Below are 21966 nucleotides of genomic sequence, written 5' to 3'. Positions count from 1 at the left end.
CACTACCATAGTCTGATGCAGAATTTCCTCTGCTTGAAGCTTTGCCCAATGTCAGGGCAAATGCTTTGAGCTCTGTGATAAGACTGAACACACCTGGGCTGTCAGGACTTACATAGTCCATAAAATGGTGATTTCGGGGGAGGGAAGGAGCCCGAGGGCATTAGAGGAATTAAACTGCATTATACTGTTACTTTAGATTTAACTTACAGTAAGTTAGAATCACAGGGGACATGGCCTACAGTCATTACAGACAGACATGAGTTCAAAAGTTGTGCCACAGAATAAATATTAAATGATGAATAAAGGCTACTTTTAAGGTACACAGAAGATGCATAGATTAAACAAACAGCAAAACTGAATGTGAAAGACAAAATAGAGGCAAGTTTTACAAAACACAGGTTTTTGAGTTTTGAGGCATCTAACCACGCCTTTGACTTTAGTGGACACTGAACACACAGTGCTCTCCAATTTCCATCATTATGCAGTCACAAGAGTGAAGGCAAGCAAGTTTTTTGGGTGGTTTTTTTTTTCTCTGCATCATACCAATGGTTAAGATACATAGATTAAACTATTGAACATGCAGATCAGAAGCATTTTAATCCTAAAAATCTGAACCCTGAATCAAAACTATTGCCTCCAAAATAGTATAAAGAATTGCTTCTTCTTTAACAGGTCAGCTGCTCCGCTGGCAAAACTTCATGGCTCTTCCATTTTAGAAAGGCATCACCTAGAGTACAGTAAAACTCTACTGCAAGATGAGGTATGTGTGCTCACACTAATGACACAAAAGATCCAAATAAGTTACGATGTTCCAGATTTCACAGCATTTCATTCATTCCTCTAGGTCCAGATTAAGAAATTATGCTAAAATCTCAAAGTTTAAGCCAAATTCTTATGCATTGTCCACTTTTAGAGAAACATCAGTCATTTCACCATAAATAGGCTCACTTAAGATAGAAAAGCTTTTCCTCTGGGCCTCACTCACACTGCTCAGGTCTTTTCTACTTTCAAAAAACAGCTGATCTTGTTCTAGTTAAACTGCTGCCCATGGTTTGTGAGGTCTGAGTTCAGCTGCTGGCTCTAGCAGCTGAGGAGCAAAGGAATGGGCATGTTCATGGCCTCACACCCAGGCCAGACCCCACAGACACCTTACCTTGCTAAGACAGAGAAGGCAGTATCACGAGTCTCTGCTGCAGCTCCGGTTACTGATCTTCCTTGAATTAGGCAGACACCCTCAGCTGCCCTTCCCCAGCAGGTGCGGAGGTGAGGTTCCCCACCACAGTGTCCTCAGGCTCAACAAAATGGCAGCAGTGTGGCCCGCGGGGCCCTGCTCCTCCAGTGGGGGTCAGCCCTCCTTCCCTCAGCAGCGCCTTGCTCTGTCCTGGCTACAAGGGAAGGGACTATTTACAACTATCTACTACATATTTTGCAGGGAAATAAGAAATTTAACAGGCAAGGCTTGGACACATGTGCCCCTTCCATCCCACTTGTTCACAGCAACATGGCAGGCACTCATTTTCACCCTCATTTTTCATTTTCTAATCCCTGTGGTGGTGCTGTTTCCTCTCCTCATGAGGCCACAGAATAAATCCTTACACTAACCAGTAGCACAATGATCATAAAATACCCAGATTTATGATTTAAAAAAAAAACAAACCAAACACCTTTACCTTTATTGATGGCAATATACTTTTTCAAATGTGAGATGCTGGGGATTAACCCCTGCTCTTTGCTGGAGCAGTTGTCAGGACCTCTGGAGGTTTTTCAACAGCAGCATTGCTGTGCCCTGTGCTCTCACAGGTATTGTCCCCTCAGTTAAAGAAGGAAGGAAAACCAGGACACTTAGAAAAATGCTGAGTGTGATGCTCTCATTCCCTTTGCCTGAGGAAAAGGACATTGCATTTACTATGGTACGTCCCGAATAGCACTGCAGGCAATTGTGCCAACCCAGGTTAACAGGAGGAAAAGGTCTCTACTGTGAAGCTTTAAAAAGTCTAGGAAAATTAGCTTTATGGAATATGAACAGTAAAGACATTATGAAGACCTGCCATTTCTTTACTAATTATATGGCATTCAGGTGGTTTTCTTTAATTTATATATGGCAATAGCAGGATTTACAACTGTTTTGAGTCCCTGTAGATTTAGTTATTTGTGCAGCCTCTGGGGGCAGCATCTTAGATCCACCTACCGTTCACACAGTTATTTAGCCATTTATTAGCCATGTATGAGGGCCATCTTTACCAATCAAATAATTTTTCATTTGTAGCATTATTTTAATTTAGGGGCTGTAGTTGGCCAATTTTGTTATGCTATTCTGTGAGACAACCTGTATAGTACAAAACAAAGACAATGTTATAAAAGGAATTGAATTCATAAACTTTCCATCTTGCAGAGTTTAAACATCTTCCAGAACCTAAATAAGCGCCAGTTTGAAACTGTTCTACACTTATTTGAAGTTGCAATAATAGCAACTGACTTGGCCTTGTATTTCAAGTAAGTACTAAATTCTGCATAACTTCCTACTGAAAAAAAATGTCAATCCTATATAATTTATAACCGTAGTTTTTGGTTGTTTACATGCAGAGTACAGAGCTGTATTTAAACCTGTTATTAAGTCTAATTCTTGTAAAAAACCCAAGACATTCTTAGATCCATTATAAGCTTTCAAATTAGAGAGCACAGAAACATACATAATACTTCATATACATTTAGTAGGTCATTCAAATATGCTTTTAGTTACAGCAAACATTGTATTTCAGAAGTGTGGATTCTGTAGCCTAATCCTAAGGTTGCATGCATGTGTTATTTAGTGTACCATACTACAAATACTCATGCTAAACAGGAGTATGCTTATGACATGGAAATTAAGATGCTGGTTTAAAAACAAAACTACGGACATCAACTGATCCCAGTGCTAAACATGCCAAAGGCTCTGAATATCAAATCATCCATCCTGTTCCTAAGTTACTGACTTCATGTGCTTTTATAATGGGTATTTTCCTTAAAGATATATGGAGCCTTTTGTTTTGGTACAGATGTCTTATGACTAGGACAATTTAAAGTCAGGAGACAGGAAACAATTCAGTAAGTTGTTCAACAGCGGTTATTACATTTTAGTGAACAATAATTCCATTATTTCATTCACTCTAAATGCAAATTAGAAGATTTATTAAGCAATAGCAAGACACGGTTATGTTTCTGAAAGTTCTTCTCAGTCAGGTCTTAGTGCTTCTCTGGATTTTTGATGGGAGGGAGTAGAAGAACATTTATTAGTATTTGCTTCAATTTTCCCAATTCATTATGTTACAGGAAGTAACAAACATTTAACACTAAAGAAATAAGAACATCACCCTAAACAGTTTGATATGAAGAGTCAGGAAACTGCTTATTTGTTTCTTTGGCAGGAATTCTGACATAATACTTTATATGTCAGTGGTATATGGCAAAATCTCAATGTGCTAGATTACCTGAAAAGTTTGAGTTCAATGGGAAGAAGGTGTCACTTTGATACTACAAGTAGGATGCTAGTTTGGAAAAGCATAAATATCAGAAATATGGCTTTCTATTTAATTTTTAATGCAGGAATTTTTGTTCACTAATATATGGTTTATTGGTATGTTTTAACAGGAAAAGAACTATGTTTCAAAAGATTGTGGATGCAATTGAAAAAATGGAAACAGAAGAGGAGGCAATTAAATATATATCTATTGACCCAACCAAAAAAGAAGTCATCATGTAGGTGGTTAATATTTTATTATTTATTCAATCCATTATCTAGGACCAGATTTTAAAATAATTTGGGCACCTAAATGTGTAAATTAAGACTTGGTGTTATTGTCCAATGATGAGCACAACCATGATTTTAAATATGCAAAATGTGCATCCATCTGCATCTTAGGTACCTAAATCCTTAAAAAAATCCAGACCTTTTTTTTTTTCCTATCATCATCCTAACTATATTCCTGTTTTGTTTTGTGTTTTCAAAGGGCTATGATGATGACTGGATGTGACCTGTCTGCAATAACCAAGCCTTGGGAAGTACAAAGTAAGGTAGGTACTTTTCAAATAGATAATACTGCATTTGCTATTAGTTTTACTGTCTATTTGGTGCATGATCATTTTAAAAAAAATATTACTTATTATCAGTTGATAGATACTTAAGTACCTACACCCAACTGTGTTTCCAGTAAATAACCTCTGTTTTTCTGTCGCTGCGAGTGTAAGCGTTCCAGGACGCCTCTTCCCCATGCACTCTACAGTTGTTCTACCTTTCTCTACTTGTCCTTCAGCTAAAACTGGCATCCCCGATTCTGTCAGCTGTTCTAGGTACCCTTAAATATCCCTCAGTTATTTTTGTGCTCACCAACTTTTGCTATTTTTCAGCTATTTTTAAGGTACTGATTTAACAACAGTATGATTTGAATTGTATCTATTCTGTAGATCTTGGTGCCATTGCAAAGTAGCTTAAACATACTAAAAATAAATTTTGTAATATAGTGTGACACTGCTTTGTACATAAGTACTTCAAATACTCCAGTACTTACTGACCATCACACTGAAGCTCTTAGCCTTACAGGAATAGGCTTTAACAATGCATAATCAAAATACAACTGCAAGATGCTTGTGGAGCCTTCTAAGTAATACACATTACAGGTACTAGAAGATTGTTATGTTGCTAATACTGTCTTGTTCCTGTTGACAATAACTTATCATTTACTCAGCATGCACCAGAATGTTGGTAGAGATAATTTGCTGGAAAAAGCCTGAAGTACACCAGAGAGTGTCTGTAATTTTTGAAAGAAGCACCTGACTATCTCTACAGGGATTAAAAAGTGGAATTGTATTGTGTTTGACCAAAACTCCCTATTTCTGGAGAACGTTTTAAACTACTCAGAGATAACTCATCTAGCAAGAAATAAGTCCTCTCTTTGTGGAAGGGAAGTTAGTAATAATAGTTAAGTAGTAAACAGTAATATGCCAGTTCTTGGTTAATCAACATTTTCACATTTTCTGGAAAGCCTTGTTCTTTTATTTATTTATTTAAATTTGCTGCTTTCTGCTGACACTTCCACTGAATTGTGATTATTCAGGTTGCCCTCATGGTTGCAAATGAATTCTGGGAGCAAGGTGACCTGGAAAGAACTGTGCTACAGCAACAACCAATTGTAAGTCCTAAATAATTTAACTTTGTTAAGCAATATTAACTGTTATTAAAACATTGACTAGATAATGGTCCATGGTGCTTACTAGATCATTATACCAAAAAGCACAATATCTACACAATCTAAATTACTGCTATTCTGTTCTAGCCTATGATGGACAGAAACAAAGGAGATGAACTACCTAAGCTCCAAGTTGGTTTCATAGATTTTGTGTGTACATTTGTGTACAAGGTAAGAATTTTTTTGTTTTGTTTTTCCGCTGCAGCAGTTCTGATGGCACAGTTAGTGACACTGTTGCAGTTAAAATTTCTAGACAGCAGCAGGACTCTCAGTCACAGGGTAAATCACTATCACAACCACCACAATTTTTCAGTCTTCTGTTACATAGAAGAATTGCTCCCACAAACCAAATTCAAGAGCAAATTCATAAAAAAGTGAAGATCCCAGTGAAACTTGAGGGTGCTGAGGTTTTGTTACTAGCTTGAAAGACTGAGTTAGAAAGCCTAGTCTGATTATTCACAGTCCCATTTAATCTAAGTATGCAACACATAGATGGTTACAGAAGGCAGTTAATGGCACAGCAAAGGGAATAGGAAACTTGCAATATTCTGGAAATACAGATATTCTGTATCTTCTGTAAGGCACTGAAATGTGCCTAATCCCTGTCTAACTTTTACTATTACCCCAAAATGTCATGCAGAAAAGTGACATGTAATATTTTAACATCTTCAGATACATCCTCATCTGCTTGGAATATACTATAGGATACTAGACTTTTTTGTTATATCCTCATATTGATAATCATATTATAAAATATCATGTATCACAATTATAATTGTATTCTATGAATCAGACTATCAAATGTGGGATTAAGGAAGATGCTAAAATGTGCAGTATATAATTCAGTTCTTTTCTAACAGACTGTGTGCACAATAGGGGATTATTAACCCAACATGGTATTTCCAATAATATGCCACCACTGCATAGCCAAGAACATGCTTTCAAATGTGCACCAGTAGGTACTCACACTATTTCTTTTAAAATTTTTTCTCTTCTACAAAAAACCCACTACCAGAGATGGAACAAGTAGTTGAAAAAAAATGTGAAATCAAATAAAATTAATTAATCTAGCATATATACTGAATTAGATTTAAAAGAAAAATGAAAGCTAATGTTTTCTGCAAAGCAGCATTATTACCACAAATTCAAACTTTACAAATCATAAATGCTTACAAATTTCTAATTTGCCAATTTAAATTGTTTCTATAGGAATTCTCAAGGTTTCACAAGGAAATTACACCTATGTTTGATGGCCTTCAAAACAACAGAGTTGAATGGAAAACACGAGCTGATGAGTATGAAGAAAAGATGAAAGTTATTGAGGAACAAAAGAAACAGGAAGAAGAAGCAGCTGCCAAAAAAGGTTAAGTAACTTCTAAGGCTTTCATTTATATATATTTGTAAGGCAGTCAACATATTCTCTCTCTCTTAAATTCACACGTGCAGTGCAATATTCTATTAAACTTTATACTAATGGTATGCGAGTTCTGAATTAGCCAAATTAGCTTTATTTCCACTTGGAAGAGGAGTAACCTTTAAAGATTACACAAATTCAGTACACCAACCTCATTTTCTAAACTGCAGAATTGTAGAAAATATGACCATCACAAAAGTGAAGGGAGTGTAAAATTTCTTTTATCTTAAGACTTAAAACTGAATGTAATTAAACATTTATCTGTGAATGCTGCTATCACCTGAAATACTAGAGATGTATCAAAATTCTGTGTGGCATCAGCCCCAAATGTGTTCAGGTGCTTTGTTTAAGTTGAAAATGAAAAGCATAAGGAAAAGATAGGGGAATGGATAGTGTGCTTCTGGAACATAAAAAAGCAGTACAAAACCCTACTTCTCTTCCAAGTTTAAGATAAACTTTTGGTTCTAGTTCCTTACCATCAGTTTCTTGGCTGAAATACACTCATATTACAAATTTAACACTAATCTTCCTAAGACAGCCCAAGTCCTAGATAACCTAGAAGAGAACCTGATTTTATAGAAACTGAGAACCTATCACTCAAGTGTAAGAGTGAAGTGAGTCAGTTATTTTTATTCTGTATTGCATGTGGAACAACAGGTCAACAGACCTGCCATTCAGCTGAGATGACTGAAAAGGTTCATAGATTAAAACAAAACCATGTGTGACTACTACAGAATGATTGATTATCAGCTAGTTTGAAGAAGTTAGTTACTCCAAGTGTGTGTTTCACATCTTTAGAACATAAAACAGCACTGCATAATTTATTTGTTAATCAGTCTCTGTGGGAAATAGGTGAGTATCTTCACATTTCACACAAAAGAGGCTACTCAAGGCCACTCATCAAGTTACTGTCAGAGGGTGAAGTGGAACTAGAGAGTTATTGGCTCCTAAAATAAATGATACTAGGCTAAAAAAAAAAAAAAAAAAAAGTTGTTGCAAAGTGGTTAAAAAAGTACTGTAAGTTACATGATTTAATCAAAGCATATTTCTGAAACAGAAGTTTAATAAAATGAGTCAAATATTATTATTGTAATAAAATCACAAGAAATATTTTGGCCTGCTCACCCTGTGATACCACTTACACACACTTTCACAGAAATTATGCTCACCCCATTGTCTCCCAAATTTGTTTTTAAAGACACTTTTTTGCAATTAATCATATAATCTTATTTATTTAATACTAATTTGTTGCTGAGAACTAGCTGGTTGTGAGCATGAACAAAGTACTCTTTCCTTACATTGGAATGTAAGCATCTGAACTTCACAGAAATACCAGCAAAACAAACCAAAACAACCTGGGACCTACACACAAACCTCCACAAACAATTTGCTTTCTTGGCAAAAAGTACAGTTACTAAAGTCTGATCCTATACCCTTAAGGATAAGATTCTTAAACAAAAATTAAATTATACGTTTAGGAAGATTCAGGTATTTCTACTCCCACTTGAAGTTAGGACATCTTACATAATTGGTATTTTGGAATCACTTAGTCACTGACTTAAGGAAAGAAGTATTTTCCCACAAGGAACCTTACACAGGCAAGCATGGACAGACTGATTTGCAGGAGCTAAGGATCTGACCTTTGCATATCATAACTGGTATCACAAAATGTAAGTGAATTATTTTGCATCTTTTTAAATGTGCACTGGAATGAGGCCATGCACATTTGTGAAGAAAAAAATCTGACACTGTAAAATCAAGGCCATGTAAATATGTGGGTTTGTTAAGTCAGTTCATACAAACAATAATTTGATACATGCTGAACCATGGTGGTTTCTCTAGATCACACTGACCTGGCTATTCTTAGCCATTCAGTAGACAGAAAACAAAATAAACATATTTGCTGAACCACTACAGTGGAAAGTTCAGAACAGAAACTAAAACAGAACACAGAATTAAACTAAGAAAATAAAATACATAGTTAGTAACATAGTGTTGATTATATCCACAAATTACAGAGGGTAGGACACTGATTATGTGACATGTTTCAATGCAGGTGGAAAGGGTCGAAAATGACCTAGTAACATGGTGATCCACAGCTTTCAAATGTAAGTTTTAATTCTAATATTGGTATCTTACCTTAAATGAACCTGGAAACGCAATTTATTACATTGAAAGAATCTTAATTAGGACCAATGAACATCTGTGGAATCATTTGAGAGAGACAGTAACAGAATCAGTAGCTATAGATAACAAACATAAAAAGTGTGTCTCTCTCTTAATTGGTAATTACAAAGGGATTCATGCAGGGTTGGATAAAGGCTTATACAATTAGGTCAAATTAAAGTTTTTGTATCATCTGCTTCAACAATAGATCCACAGTTTATATTGATCTAAGAGTTTATTTCTTTTGCATGGCTTGCATACCTCAGTTTTGTATGTGTGGGGCAGAGTTATATATTTAACTACTGAAACTTTCCAGTAAGAGTGGTTCAGTGTGTGTTTGGTCCTTTGAGAAACGTTGGTATCAACTGCTGCACTATATAGAAATACGTATTTATAGCATATGTTACTGTTTCTTATTCCATTTTCCCAGACAAGTAGTGAAAGCACGTTCAATTTTCAGAAGGTCAAACACACATAATACGCATATCACAAAAGTGACATCTTTTTAACAAGAAATTAGAGCAGCTAAAAGTAACAGAAAATACTCATTTTACTTTCCTTCTCTGTTTTTTTAGCTGAAAATGCAGCTGGAGGTGGTGGCGGAAGTGGAGAGGATGGAAAATCCAAAACATGTATAATTTTGTAATTCTTTGTCTCAGACACTGTTTCTGCTACAGAAAAGACACCTAGAAAGAACTTTAATGAGTCCCAGTGGATTTCTGCTTCGCATAGAATAGTATAGATCGATCTCTTAATAATTCTCTTAAACATTTGCCATTTGTTGGAAACAATTTTTAATGGAGTAAACAGTTACAATTAAAAACTGGAAAATTAAAAGAAAAAATAATGGTGCAAAATGAGTTAACTGTGCGCTCTAGATATTTTTTCATGTCACTCAATTTATACACAGTATTTTTATTAAAATATGTAACTTCTGCACACTGTCCAGAAAAAATATAAATAATTTTGACAGGTCTTATATGAAATTACTGAATGAAATCTAACATGTACAATTCAAACAAAAAATTGCAATTTTTGTAACTTGTATATTTAGATTTTTATATTATGTGTATTTCCTTAATCTGGAATTGTCCTTCTTCATTCTCATTACTATATAAAGTTCTAGAGTAAACATCTCTGTCACTTTAGGAATGCCCAACACAATTCCCTGGCTCATATCTATTAAAAGCAGGTCCATGGTACACAGTATTTTTTCAAAACTATGAAGGATAAATCTGTAAATTGTAGCCACAGCTCAGAGAAACCACTCTTTTGCCCATGTGCAAATGGCTCTGCCCACAGTTCCTGAACTGTCCGCCTTTTATTGTAAAAATCTAAAAAAGCAGACTGTAAACATCATACTTGGCATACAAGAGTTCAGTAAGATACCTATATCACTATATCTACAGCAGGATCTACATTCAAAGGCATTTTAAAAGGCTCATGTAGTCCCAATGCACTTTTTTTTAAAATGCGGTAACTTTAAGTATTTGAAAACCAATGACTGGCACTGATTTAATCTTGGGAGGTAGAGGACAGCAGAAGTAGAGCACATCAGAATTCACATTATCTCCCTTTCTACAACCAAGACGACAGACTGCACACAAATTAGCTCTTCATAAACAACAATCTCCCTACCAAACCTTTCTGTCCATGAAGAATGACAGAGTCCACTCCATACCTTCTACTCAGGTCTCACAAAGCCAGCTCCTCCTGCAGATGAAGGAAGGAAAATGGCTAGTATATTATGCACGGATTTGAGTATTTACTGGAACTAGTTCCAAATCTAAGAGGAGATGGATGTCAAATGCAATTCCTGCAACAAACAAGTCTGACATGCAGACTCAATCCTGCCATCCTGCCACTTCTCCCTTTAAAGAAAGCAGACCCATACTTTTTTTTTTTCACTGAAGGGCCCTCAGCAACCACAGAGAAGGGAAAATGACTGAACGATTTGGCATATTATATACCTTTCTATATGAATATAGATACTGAGTACAACTATCACCCAAAATTAAAGGAATCCACAAAAAAATTCCCACTTACTACATCCTTATCTATAAATGGGCCAAATATTTTATGCAAACTTAGTTATGACATAAAACTGGGTATCATATTATTTTCTGTATTAAATGCAGATGGTAAAGCAAGCTATTTCAAGGGTGTTTGATCATATCATTTTATTCAAACTGTGTGAAATGATGTATTTAATATGTACACTGTACCTTTTTATAACTGTATTGTAAAGACCCAAAGAGTAGTTAGTTACCCAGAACACATACTTAATATACAATACCTGAAGGAACAAATATAGCAACACGTTTGACAAAAGCCCCTTTGGGCAAGTTGCATACATGTAAGCAGATTGCTGCAGATTGGATTTGACTCTCAACCAAGCTTGCAAGATGACAGAGAATTAACCTTTAAATCCACCTTCTTACCTAAAGAAGCCTTCATGCAAGGCTACATTTATTTCTTACTCAAGGACACCCTAAATATGCCCTTGTACTGTCATCTATTATGTAAGTACAAACTGTTTAAAATGTAATTATGTTAAGCAATACTTGTAAATAGAGTTCTCAACTTATTCATATGAGTGCATGTAAAATGTTCATAAATACACTGCAACCATCTCTGCTGTTACATTTTCCACATCAAATACTTATTATAAATACTGTCTATGAATATATCTACTTATCAAAAATATATTTTATACAACATTAACTTTCCATAGATTACCATGAACTTTTAATGCAAAAAAAGTTTGTCCTTTATATCCAAAGTAATTTTTCATCCAACAAAGAAAATAGCCACCATAACTATTCATGTGCAGACTGTTTCTTTGGAAACATAAACTAAAGAATGTTTAAAGTTGTGTTGCAACTTGAAGAGGAAGATGAATCTAGTAAGTTTCTCAAGCAATATACATTCTTTACTTGTATATTTAGGATTACATTTTAAAGAAGGATTAACATTCAATCAATGTTAAGGAGATCAGAAACCATAGATAACAGAAAAGTCACATGTACATCTCCAGTAGAAAGCCACACACACTTTATTTTTTACAACAAAAATTTCACCAACCAACTAGATTTTTGTAAGTGGAATTATCAGTCACATCATATTATAACTAAAATTTTAAAAAAGTTACAACAAACTAAACTTTTTGATAGAGTAGGGAAGACATTTCAGATATAATTTGCCTAATTCAAGCAAAATACATATTTGATAAAAATTGAACTTCTCCAATAGCATTTGAAAATACTTGCAGAGACCAATACCTGAATATTAAAGTCTACATGAATAATAAGTTTAAGGCTATTCAACTCTTGTTTAATAAATTAGAAAAATTAATATATTAAAGTATATGGCTTTAAATTAGTAACAGAATCTTCCAAAATGCACCTTTACAAAAATCTGGCAATAACTGAAGTTTGGGATAACTTCTGTGATGTAATGTCAATAAACTATATTCTTGTTTGTTTACATCTTTCCTGCTTTTAAGTTTGGGTGCCATATACCTTTTGCACTGAACTGAAAAAATTATTTCTCTTATTTCATGAGTAAACAGGCTACCACAAGAAAAAGAAAGTTTTTAGACCTGAGGCCTTCTACAAAGATAATCTACCCGAATGGTCCATATGAGTGACCGTAGAAAAGGTATGCTGGCAGAAGAAGGTCTCTGGTCCCTAATTATGAGTGGATTTCCAGACTTTCATCTTGACAATTCATGACGAAAATCAGCCTACATGAATTTCAAGTTTCAGAGAAACAAGTCTTGAAAATACTCATCAAACTCCTCCTCCCTGTGAAGAAAAAAAAAAAAAAGTCAAAGAAAGTTCTGCTTTGGATCTGTACCTAGAAGATAACGTTTGTATGAGAAAGATTTAGCAGACTTTTGATTAGAATTTGTAGCCGGTATAGATAATTTCGACTTACTCACTACAATATCCTTCACATTTCCTATCTGTGCAACAGCAGTGAGTTGACTGTTAGGATTTATTTCTAAGACAATTAACGGCATAATAGGGGGTAAAACAGCAGTAGTATGGTAGTGGTTTGACAAAGGTTCTCCTACAGTGTTGTGTATGTCTCCTCTTTAAAAACACATTCTTAGATTCACTACATGGAAGGAGATTTGACATAATTTTAAATGTCAGAATATTCATTGAAACACATAGGAAAAATTTCTGCCTTTGCAGTTCTGAATGGACACTGTATGTTTTACTAACTACAAGTTCACTAGATCAAACTAACCGTGATTTTTCATCTGCTTCTTGTAGAGGACCCTTCCAAAAGTCAGCATCTGAAGGACCATCTTGTGCATCGCTGTTATCTGAATCTATTAAAAAATTTAAAGTGCTTATGAAATAAATTTTAAAAGAATTTATCATTTTTTTTATTTAGATGGTATATTGCCAGGACCAACGTTTAATTGAAACCATGAGAATAAAAAGAACACTTTACTTTGCATAAAGTGAAAATGAAAACATTTTCCAATGTTATTGAACACAGCATCAAAAAGGCTCTTAGATATCATGAACTAATACTTTGGCCAAACATAACAACAATCATATCAAAACACTAGTCTTGACACAACAGCAGCATAGCACTTTGTTCCTAAAATTAAGGGCTTATAATCACAAACCCAGAATTACAATACAGCTTCAACTCATGATATTAAATGAATCAATTACTTTACTTCTACTTGGATGACAACTTTTATCAATTGTGACTTATCAGTGAAAGTGTCAGAAAACATGGATTACTGCATAACTGTTTCATGTAAGTATACAGAAGGAGTGAAAACAAACAAAAAAATCTCACTATCAGAAATATGCCCTGACCTAAAAAACTCCCAGCCTTCCAATAGAGCTTTCCTGACAAAACAGAGACTCTGGGCATGGTCGAGTCATAAGTAAACCACTTCAGGTCTTCCTGTACCTAGCTGGGAAAATGTAGGTGCTGAGGACATTCCTAGAAACGTATAGCACAGCAGAGCAATCAGCAGAAACACTCAATCCCTTCTAGACAGTCTGCAGCAAGAATTGGCATGACCAGGAGATGGGGCTTGTTGCACCAAAAAAGAAACTGGGGACTGGAATTACTGAGATACAGAGACAACTACTGCCTAAAGAGTCACTGGGACTCTAAGTGCATCCACCCCGCAACAAGTAGGTCTCTAAGGTAGTACAGGTGGTAGCTGGAAAAGACTTTAATTAAAGCCTAGGATTTATTTAAAATCTATTAATTTTTTGAGTAGTGTACATATTAGTATCATTCCCCGAAGGGAAATGTAGTAGTTATTCTATCAGAAAAGTACTTTCTTTACACAGCACACATTACACAGCATATATTTGCATACCTGGACCCATGCAATTATTCACAATGTACCCATTTTTGCACCATTTACTCTTTTTCTGGAACAACCTGACCTCTCATTTCCTGATTATTTCCATTCTGTTATCTGTCCACATTTTTATTCCTTACTTAAACTTAAAAGATTTCCTTCTTAAAATTCCTTACAGTTTTTCTCTAAGAATTTGTAAGTAATTATTTTAACCTTCCATATCTCTGCTTGTTTTCACACAGCATTCTTATAATCTTATAAAATATTAAAACTACCAGCAAATAAAACTAAGACCAATGACAAATTACCATGAAATAATATGACTTATTACAAAAACATACAATGCAGAAGATATGCAAATACTTTACCTTTATCAGAATTTTCTGAATCTTCTGAAGAAACCTGATCTGGAAAGAAACATTGTTTAAAAAATAGTAAGCTTATCTTGGTTTTATCCATTATCTTAAATTGTTTACAAGGGTATTTCTATCACAGTATATTACCCATAAACATGTGCACATGCACGCACACACCATATATTCAAAGAAAGCAAGCAAACACCGAAGAAAAAGGATTTCTTTTGCATGAGTGCAAAGGTCATCAGCTTGAGCTCAAATACGTTATCCTGAGATCTGTGGTGTAAAAAGGTTATCTAACATTTCCAAAAGGCTTTCATCCCCATAGCCTCAAGGAATTAAATACTTCACAACCCTTTCTGGTATGCAATGTCCAATTCTTGGACAAATTTTCCTTGCAATGTATATTTTTCAAAAGGCTCTCCCTCTCTGTAAAATATAAGAAATTTCTCTTTTTTTTTTTCCCCTCCAAATTTATCTTTTTTGTGCACCTAGGAAATTTTACCAAAGAAATTTATCTTTTTTATCTATATGTATACATATGTAGCTATAGCAAAACTAAGATTCAACTAACATATTTCAATATTTTAAAAACTGAAGATCTAAAATTTAAATTTACCTTTATGGGTCTTCTTTTTTGACTTCTTTTTTGCTGAACAAGATAATTTTGTCTTCTTAATTTTTGGCTCTTTAGAGTTCGGTACAGCTGTGCCTCTTTTCTTGTGTGCTTTGACTTCTTTCCTCCTTTAAAAAAAATGAATGTACACCTTCTCTATTATATGTATTCCTCAAGCAACAGTAAATCTTAAGTATTTAATTCAATCAAACAGTTGTCATTTTTTCTGAAACCTATCACTAGTTAAACTGAAAAAAATTAGTTTAGTTAAAATGAAAAGTGCTATAGAAACACTAGAGCTCTATAGCTAAAGACAAATGACAGGAAAAGCTAAAGCTGCTAAAATAACACTGATGCGGGGAACAAAACCAGTGAATTGACAATCAAAGATTAAATACAGAAAATAATTTTGTAACATGTCAAATTCTTATTTATATTGAAATCTCGTTTTTTCTTTTAGCAAACAATTCTGTATACATGTATTGAGAAAAACACAGTTAATACAGGTTTTCAAATATATTTTCGTATTTGATAGCAGCAAAACCTGAGGTAGAAGAATCTCAAGCCTAAGAACCTGCTGCAGACCAACAACCCATGTATTTTATTTTGAGTGTTACTTATACAGGCTTATTGTAAGAACATAGGCTGACTTTTTCCTGCTTCTTTGCGCAAAGAAGTCACTAAAATTGTTTCAAAGGAAGTATTACTCTGCAGGTGACAAAGAGAAAATGTTTGACCATACTTATTCCAAGTTCAAGTGGTTTTACAATTTTAGTTCCACAAAGAAGCAAGACAAATCAAACTAATCTCAGTTAGTTAATTCTCCTTCTTAATATGTGCTTACATAGTGCTTTAATGAAACTGAATATGAATTAACTTTTAAAATTAATTATTTATCTTGGATATGTCCATCTAGACACACCTTTGATTGGTGTTACTTTAAAAAAGAAAACATCATTTCCTAGCTCAAAGGTTTCCCTTTCATATGCTTTTCAGATAATTGTCCAGCTTAATTATTGCTTTGTGCAACTAAGTTCATGCCATATCGAGATTCAGCAAATTATAAAAACTCAGTGTGAGTAGTTGTGGAATTCACTAAGATTATAGATAATAATAAAAAAACATATCAAATCTTAATGCATACATTTTATAGGTTCAAAATTCAATATTTTTCTCTCATATTAATAAGTGATTCTCAAAGAACAAATACTCATTCAAAATTTCAAAGCACAGTCACTTGATTAACACATAAACCCACTATTTTTAAGAAAAGGAAAAGCATTCCAGCTCTTGCTCAAACACAGCAAGATGGAAAATAAAAAAGACAGTGTTTTGCATAAACTTTCAGAAAAGAAAAATAATCACTGGGCTGAAATAAAGCAAAGGAAGCTTTTGTGGGGGTGGGACTTTTCCAGTTTGAGGGTTTTTGTACTTTCATTAGCACCACAATACCCAACTCTCAACAGTGTCAAGCCACTGACTTTACAAGAATTCCAGAACAGAATCTATTTCAGCATAAATGAAGTTCCTAATCATCTAGATGAAGTTCTCCCTCTATTTGTTGTTCATCGTAACTGTAATCTATCAACAATTCAGTCCCCGTATTTTAAAAATATTTCATTACCGGTGATGAAAGTTTAGTTTGTAGGAACATTCTGGACATAGTCCTGAAAAAGAGAGAATAGTAACATTATACCCATGTATTTAATAATCATAATTACAAAACTCATTAATACATATATAAAACTAGGTAGAACACTATCTTCCAATTTCAGCAGCTTTTCCTTTAAACAGAAGTGCCAGTGTAATTGCAGCCAGGGTTGAGAAAAATGCCATGATAAAAGTCTTCAGTACAAACCCAAATTTTACTAAACCTAGAGAAAAATCAGAGGTTTAGCACTGGCGACTCTTCATAAAGAAGTATCAGTGCTTATCACATACAGACATCTCATTTTATGGATCTTTGTGGACAGATCAAATTGTTCTACAATTATACTGAAGACCCTCTTAGAGCTTTGCCAGAGACCATGTGCTGCCACAGGTAGTGTCTTGTGCACAAAAGAAAAAAAACACCATTAGCTTGTTTTACACAAAGTAACTGTGTAAACTGTGGTAAGTTTAATTATCTGATGAACATATTGAATAAGAAAATCCCACTTAAGAGACAAGACTGGAAAACGAAGTGATTTAATTAAAGTTAGAATTTTTGGAAGAAAACCTAAGCATTAAAAGTAAATCTAGTAGAGCTGAAGGTGTGCAAGAAGTTGTCTGGTCCAAAGCCCTAAGTACTCCTAAGCCACATAATTGATTAAGCAACAACAATGATGAAACCTTCCTTGCAATGCAGTGTTGTCCATTAAAACCTGACATGCTTGCATACCAAACAGATTATAATGAGTTATTATAATTTTATGACACCACCAATTATAGAGCATGAAGTGCTCAACCTGTAACAACTTCGTCACATGTAATGGTAATAGCCGTTTCTCTAAATCAAGACCGTCATACTACCTGTAATTAATTTAACAAAATTATCTCCTATTCAGCATTTTCCATTTTGTATGAACTAATATCATTATCACTGGGTCTCACTCGATAGCTTTTAAAGCACAAGATATTTGTCTTCTTTTAAGTTTACATATCCTTGAATGGCTGACTTACTCAATTTCACAAGCGCATTCCTCTTTTCACCATGTTCAACGTAACCAAAATTCACCTCCCAGCTCTTCAGGCCTTCTTTCTCATCACAGTGCTTATTTCCACAGGAAAACTGACCTTTAAAGAGGTCAAAAACAGCAAACCATGGTTCAATGATTATCAAGCATAGGTTTGGGGTTGTTATGTCCAGTTTTGCTCAGTTTTTGCTTTTTGTTTTCCATTTCTTTCAAATAAAAAAGCCCAAATCTGTAAGTAACATCTAGATTAAGGAAACAATAACAGATAATGACACAGCAATCAATCATAATTGCCTAATATTGCATATATGCAAAGAAAGACTATAATGTGAACTGTGCTTTACAATATATAAATGAAGGCATATGTTAAGAAAAAATAAGCCTAATACTGAACTCTAAAGAAATGAATGTCACTAGGATACATTCTGTATCTTAAATGATTACTTAGCAGAGGCTGATGGATCAGGAGGTGCGATTCAGACATTAATCTTTAATGACATCAAACTATTCAAAGTATCATGTATGTACAAAATTAAGATGTCCATGTTCTTACTACCTTACTAGTTCACCTGATATACTGGACATACAATTTGTACTCTTATGACTTCCCATAAACACTTTTCTTTAAAAAAAAGGAAATCCATTTCTATGATAAACTATATGATATGGCAGCTTTAAAAGCTTTCTTAGGTTAATGATGTTAAATACAACACTGATTTTAAAACAATTTGACATAGTCAATGTTGTTTACACCACTGGCTTCCCAATATTGCAGTAATAAAGATACATATATTCTCTTTGCAGAAGACTGATTTGTATGCAGAGCTGGCAGTAAGGATGTGTATTAATAGGCTCACAAGCAGGACTGTTGGTGAACGATTAACCTTAGAGCATTCTGCTTAAGCTGCTAACTAATGGATTGGCAGTGTCCTCAGATACTTCAGTTCTGCAATGTAAAACTACTTGCAATGCTAACACTTGAACAAAAAAAAACCCCAGGACTCCCATTAAAAATAAGTTTCAAATTAATATACATTAAATATGTTCAACCCTATGCAAGGAAGGTATGGCTATCAGTACCCTTTGTCATCAAGAATAATTTATATCCATTATAAAGAAATAAAAATCTACAAAGAAAAATTTATACTATATAAAACTTTGTGGAACTTAAGCAGACTCTGTTTATTTCACATCTTCTGAAAAAAATCCCAAAACAAACCAGAAGAACAGGCAGAGAGAAAAGACAGATAATCAGTTTTATTTATGATTAGCTGCTCTTTACAGTATGTAAAATCCATTTTGGATATGAAACTGGATATATTCACAAGAACATAGTTGGAACAATATCTTCAGATTGCTAAGGCAAGCAATGAATTCTTATGTAAATCAGAACTTGACTGTGTACAACACCATAATTCTGTGCCCTTACACATTTACTTGCATTTATGATCATCTAAATATTTGAAAACATGGTGGTTTGGGTTTTTTTAGTAGAACCCTGCTCCATGCCATACATGTGTATAAACAGCCAGGCATCTCTTACCCTCCTTTCATGCTACAATCCCTACAACATGTATTCAAACCTTGACTTGAATACAGAATCCACTCTTTCTGAAGGCTTTTTCAGTAGTATTTATCACTCTGGTATATCTGAATGTCATAAAAGCATTAAACAACATATTTTTGCAAAGTAAGAGATCATTAGAATCTCCATTGTATATATGGAGAACCCAAATCAAAGGGAACTATGGACCACATTATTCAGTACTTGAAACATGACTTTTCCTACAGTTAGATGTCCAAGAAAGGAAGACAAAGAAACCAGCATGCTGAGTGGACATATATCTAATTTAATCAGCAAGAAAAATGTATGTGCAAAATTCCACTGCCATCTGAAGTACTGTCACCTTGCTATGAACTGCAGGGAAGTTACTGCCTTCATGTTCAGAATTATAACTCCTATAATCTGGCTGTTAAATATGTGCTTTCAAAAACTATTAGCATCTTCTGCTTCTTGCAGAAGAACAGAAGAGGTGAAAAATAAAAGTACTACGAATTAAATGAATTACTGAAAATCAAATACACTAAGGAAATCTAAAGAGCCAAAAGACTGATTTTAATGCATTTTGATCAGAACTCAGAGCTACTAGATTGGTACATGGATACACGGTGCACTATCCAGGTATTGATACTCTGCCTATTTTCCATGGAGGAAATTACTGAGAAAAAATAAAGGGAAACAGGTTTGGAAGAATATTTGTTTAAATAAGGTAAAGCATATTATATGTATATTTATACATATATAAAGGCTAAGAAAGACACTAGTATGCTAAAAGTTAAATGTTAGTTCAATGAAATAGTGAAAAAATGGAGAGTAGGTCAATTTGCAGGTATTAAACCCTATTTTGCCAAATAACATGTCTGGTTTGAGTATTTTACTACTTAATCTACAAATACAAGTAAGTAGAAAACAGCATAGACCCACATGTTCAGCTTTGGTCTTTCTGCATATTGCTGAAAAACTCCTATTTCACCTCTACCCAATAAACTTGTTACCTATATTCCTACAGAAAACTTTTGCCACTATTGCCTTTTGCCTAAAATAACTTTAATTTTAAAATTTTATGCCATACCTTACAATTCATGCTTTGAAAGTAGAGCAAAAAGTACTTGGGAAGGCATGTCAAGTATGATTTTAAAATAACTTAAAAGCTTTTAATTTTAAGGATTTATTTTCAGACCAACTAACTCATATGTCTACTATTCACTGATTTATAAAATTTAAAGTAGGGTTTCTACCTTAACTTAAGATTTTAATTAAGAAAATGCCCATTTTGTGGAACCATTTATTGAAACTGGCAACTGGTAACTGGCCATTAAGGTAACATTTTAAATTTAACAAGACACAACAGCAAAACACAAAACACTTACAGCAAAAGATTGGAGTGGGAAAGAAAAGAGAAAGAAGTAATCTGGCATTTACAATTAGTCATACAAGTGACACCTCTCCTTTCACTCATCCTAACCCTTCTTCTTCCCCATAAGCTTACAAAGACAGACATCAAAAAGCAACCAAATATAACCCATTCCTATGTTCCCTTCTTAAAATACCCCAAACCACAGTACTGTCCACCAGCAGTGGTTCTCATCACCACTATTGTTGTCAGAGCAAAAATAAGAACATGCTCTCCCTTTTTTAACGTGAATTATCAGACAGGTAGGTATTAATGCTTTATTACATTTAATAAAGCAATTTGGACTACTGATTTATACTTAAAAATAGAAAAAAAAAGGCATTAAAGATTCATGCCTTTTTTTAAGTGATCATTTGAAACTGCACTTGAAAAGAGCTCCTAATACACAGGGTTGAATTCTTGCGCCCCTTAGTGGTGAAAGATACTATTTCTCAATTCGTATGTTCCAATTGTATGCTTTCAATTAGGATTTCATTAAAAAGTTTAAAACATGTAATTCTGCAGTTTCTCCCACATTTTTAAATATGGAGATATTAAAAGTACAATGCAGCTTTAAATTCTTTTTCCTCACTCATGAAGACATAATTGTTCATAAATTACTCATTTCTCATTTAATTATCTTTTTAAAGCATTCAATAAAGCATATAACTATATCAAATGTAACTATCTATTAATATAATCTGTAGTGATGAATGCAACATAGGACTACAACTACCTTTAGGAGCTTTAATCTTTATAGCTTAAAAAATCCCAGCATTAACGTTCATACTTCCTCCTCTGAAGTACGATATAAATTCTTTTAAAAACAAGTGTATTTCTAACTTCTTGTAATATATTATAATAAATAGAGTTGTTTACAGAATTGTTCTGATCAACAGTATCACTCCATGCAATTTTCTTGCGTGTGCATGCATGACTTCTGAAAACTGTACATGTGTATAAAGATCTACCCACAGGAACAGCAATACATTCACTTCATTTTCTTACTTGTTCAGCTACCTGAAGAAGTCCATGCAGCTAGGCCACGGGGACCACCGTGCAAAGTCCCAATAACACATTGGTAAGAACTCACACACAGAAGCAGCCAGAATAAAATAGTGATTTAGAAACAGGACTAGGAGACATGACAACCATTCCCACTGATTCCCACTGAAGCTTTCAAAACCAATTTAGCCTAAAACAGACATCACAC

General features: G+C 34.2%; 2 protein-coding genes across 3 annotated transcripts in view; one reads left to right on the top strand and one right to left on the bottom strand.

Annotated features, from left to right (window-relative positions):
- PDE6C (phosphodiesterase 6C) overlaps positions 1 to 9769 on the top strand; it is a 29967-nt gene extending 20198 nt beyond the window's left edge. The window contains exons 15-23 of one of the 2 annotated variants that reach the window (XM_049809591.1): positions 673 to 760; positions 2393 to 2493; positions 3628 to 3735; positions 3987 to 4050; positions 5091 to 5165; positions 5310 to 5393; positions 6432 to 6585; positions 8693 to 8744; positions 9378 to 9475. In XM_049809591.1, coding sequence (XP_049665548.1) covers positions 673 to 760; positions 2393 to 2493; positions 3628 to 3735; positions 3987 to 4050; positions 5091 to 5165; positions 5310 to 5393; positions 6432 to 6585; positions 8693 to 8712 — 694 coding nt within the window. In that variant the 3' untranslated portion in view covers positions 8713 to 8744; positions 9378 to 9475. Of the gene's footprint in view, positions 1 to 672; positions 761 to 2392; positions 2494 to 3627; positions 3736 to 3986; positions 4051 to 5090; positions 5166 to 5309; positions 5394 to 6431; positions 6586 to 8692; positions 8745 to 9377 lie in introns of both variants that reach the window. The other variant, XM_049809590.1, reaches the window with a different exon arrangement.
- Positions 9770 to 9884: 115 nt separating this feature from the next.
- Positions 9885 to 21966, bottom strand: part of LOC126042482 (protein FRA10AC1) — a 29858-nt gene continuing 17776 nt past the window's right edge. Inside the window, exons 9-14 of the mRNA XM_049809619.1 lie at positions 17786 to 17899; positions 16749 to 16791; positions 15128 to 15252; positions 14521 to 14559; positions 13060 to 13144; positions 9885 to 12608 (exon numbers count right to left, since the gene is read on the bottom strand). Coding sequence (XP_049665576.1) covers positions 12566 to 12608; positions 13060 to 13144; positions 14521 to 14559; positions 15128 to 15252; positions 16749 to 16791; positions 17786 to 17899 — 449 coding nt within the window. The 3' untranslated portion in view covers positions 9885 to 12565. The remainder of the gene's footprint in view (positions 12609 to 13059; positions 13145 to 14520; positions 14560 to 15127; positions 15253 to 16748; positions 16792 to 17785; positions 17900 to 21966) is intronic.

This window comes from Accipiter gentilis, chromosome 9 (assembly GCF_929443795.1).
Source record: "Accipiter gentilis chromosome 9, bAccGen1.1, whole genome shotgun sequence".
Taxonomy (NCBI): domain Eukaryota; kingdom Metazoa; phylum Chordata; class Aves; order Accipitriformes; family Accipitridae; genus Astur; species Astur gentilis.
The sequence above is the reverse complement of the archived record's forward strand: the minus strand, read 5'-3'. Positions and strand labels throughout refer to the sequence as shown.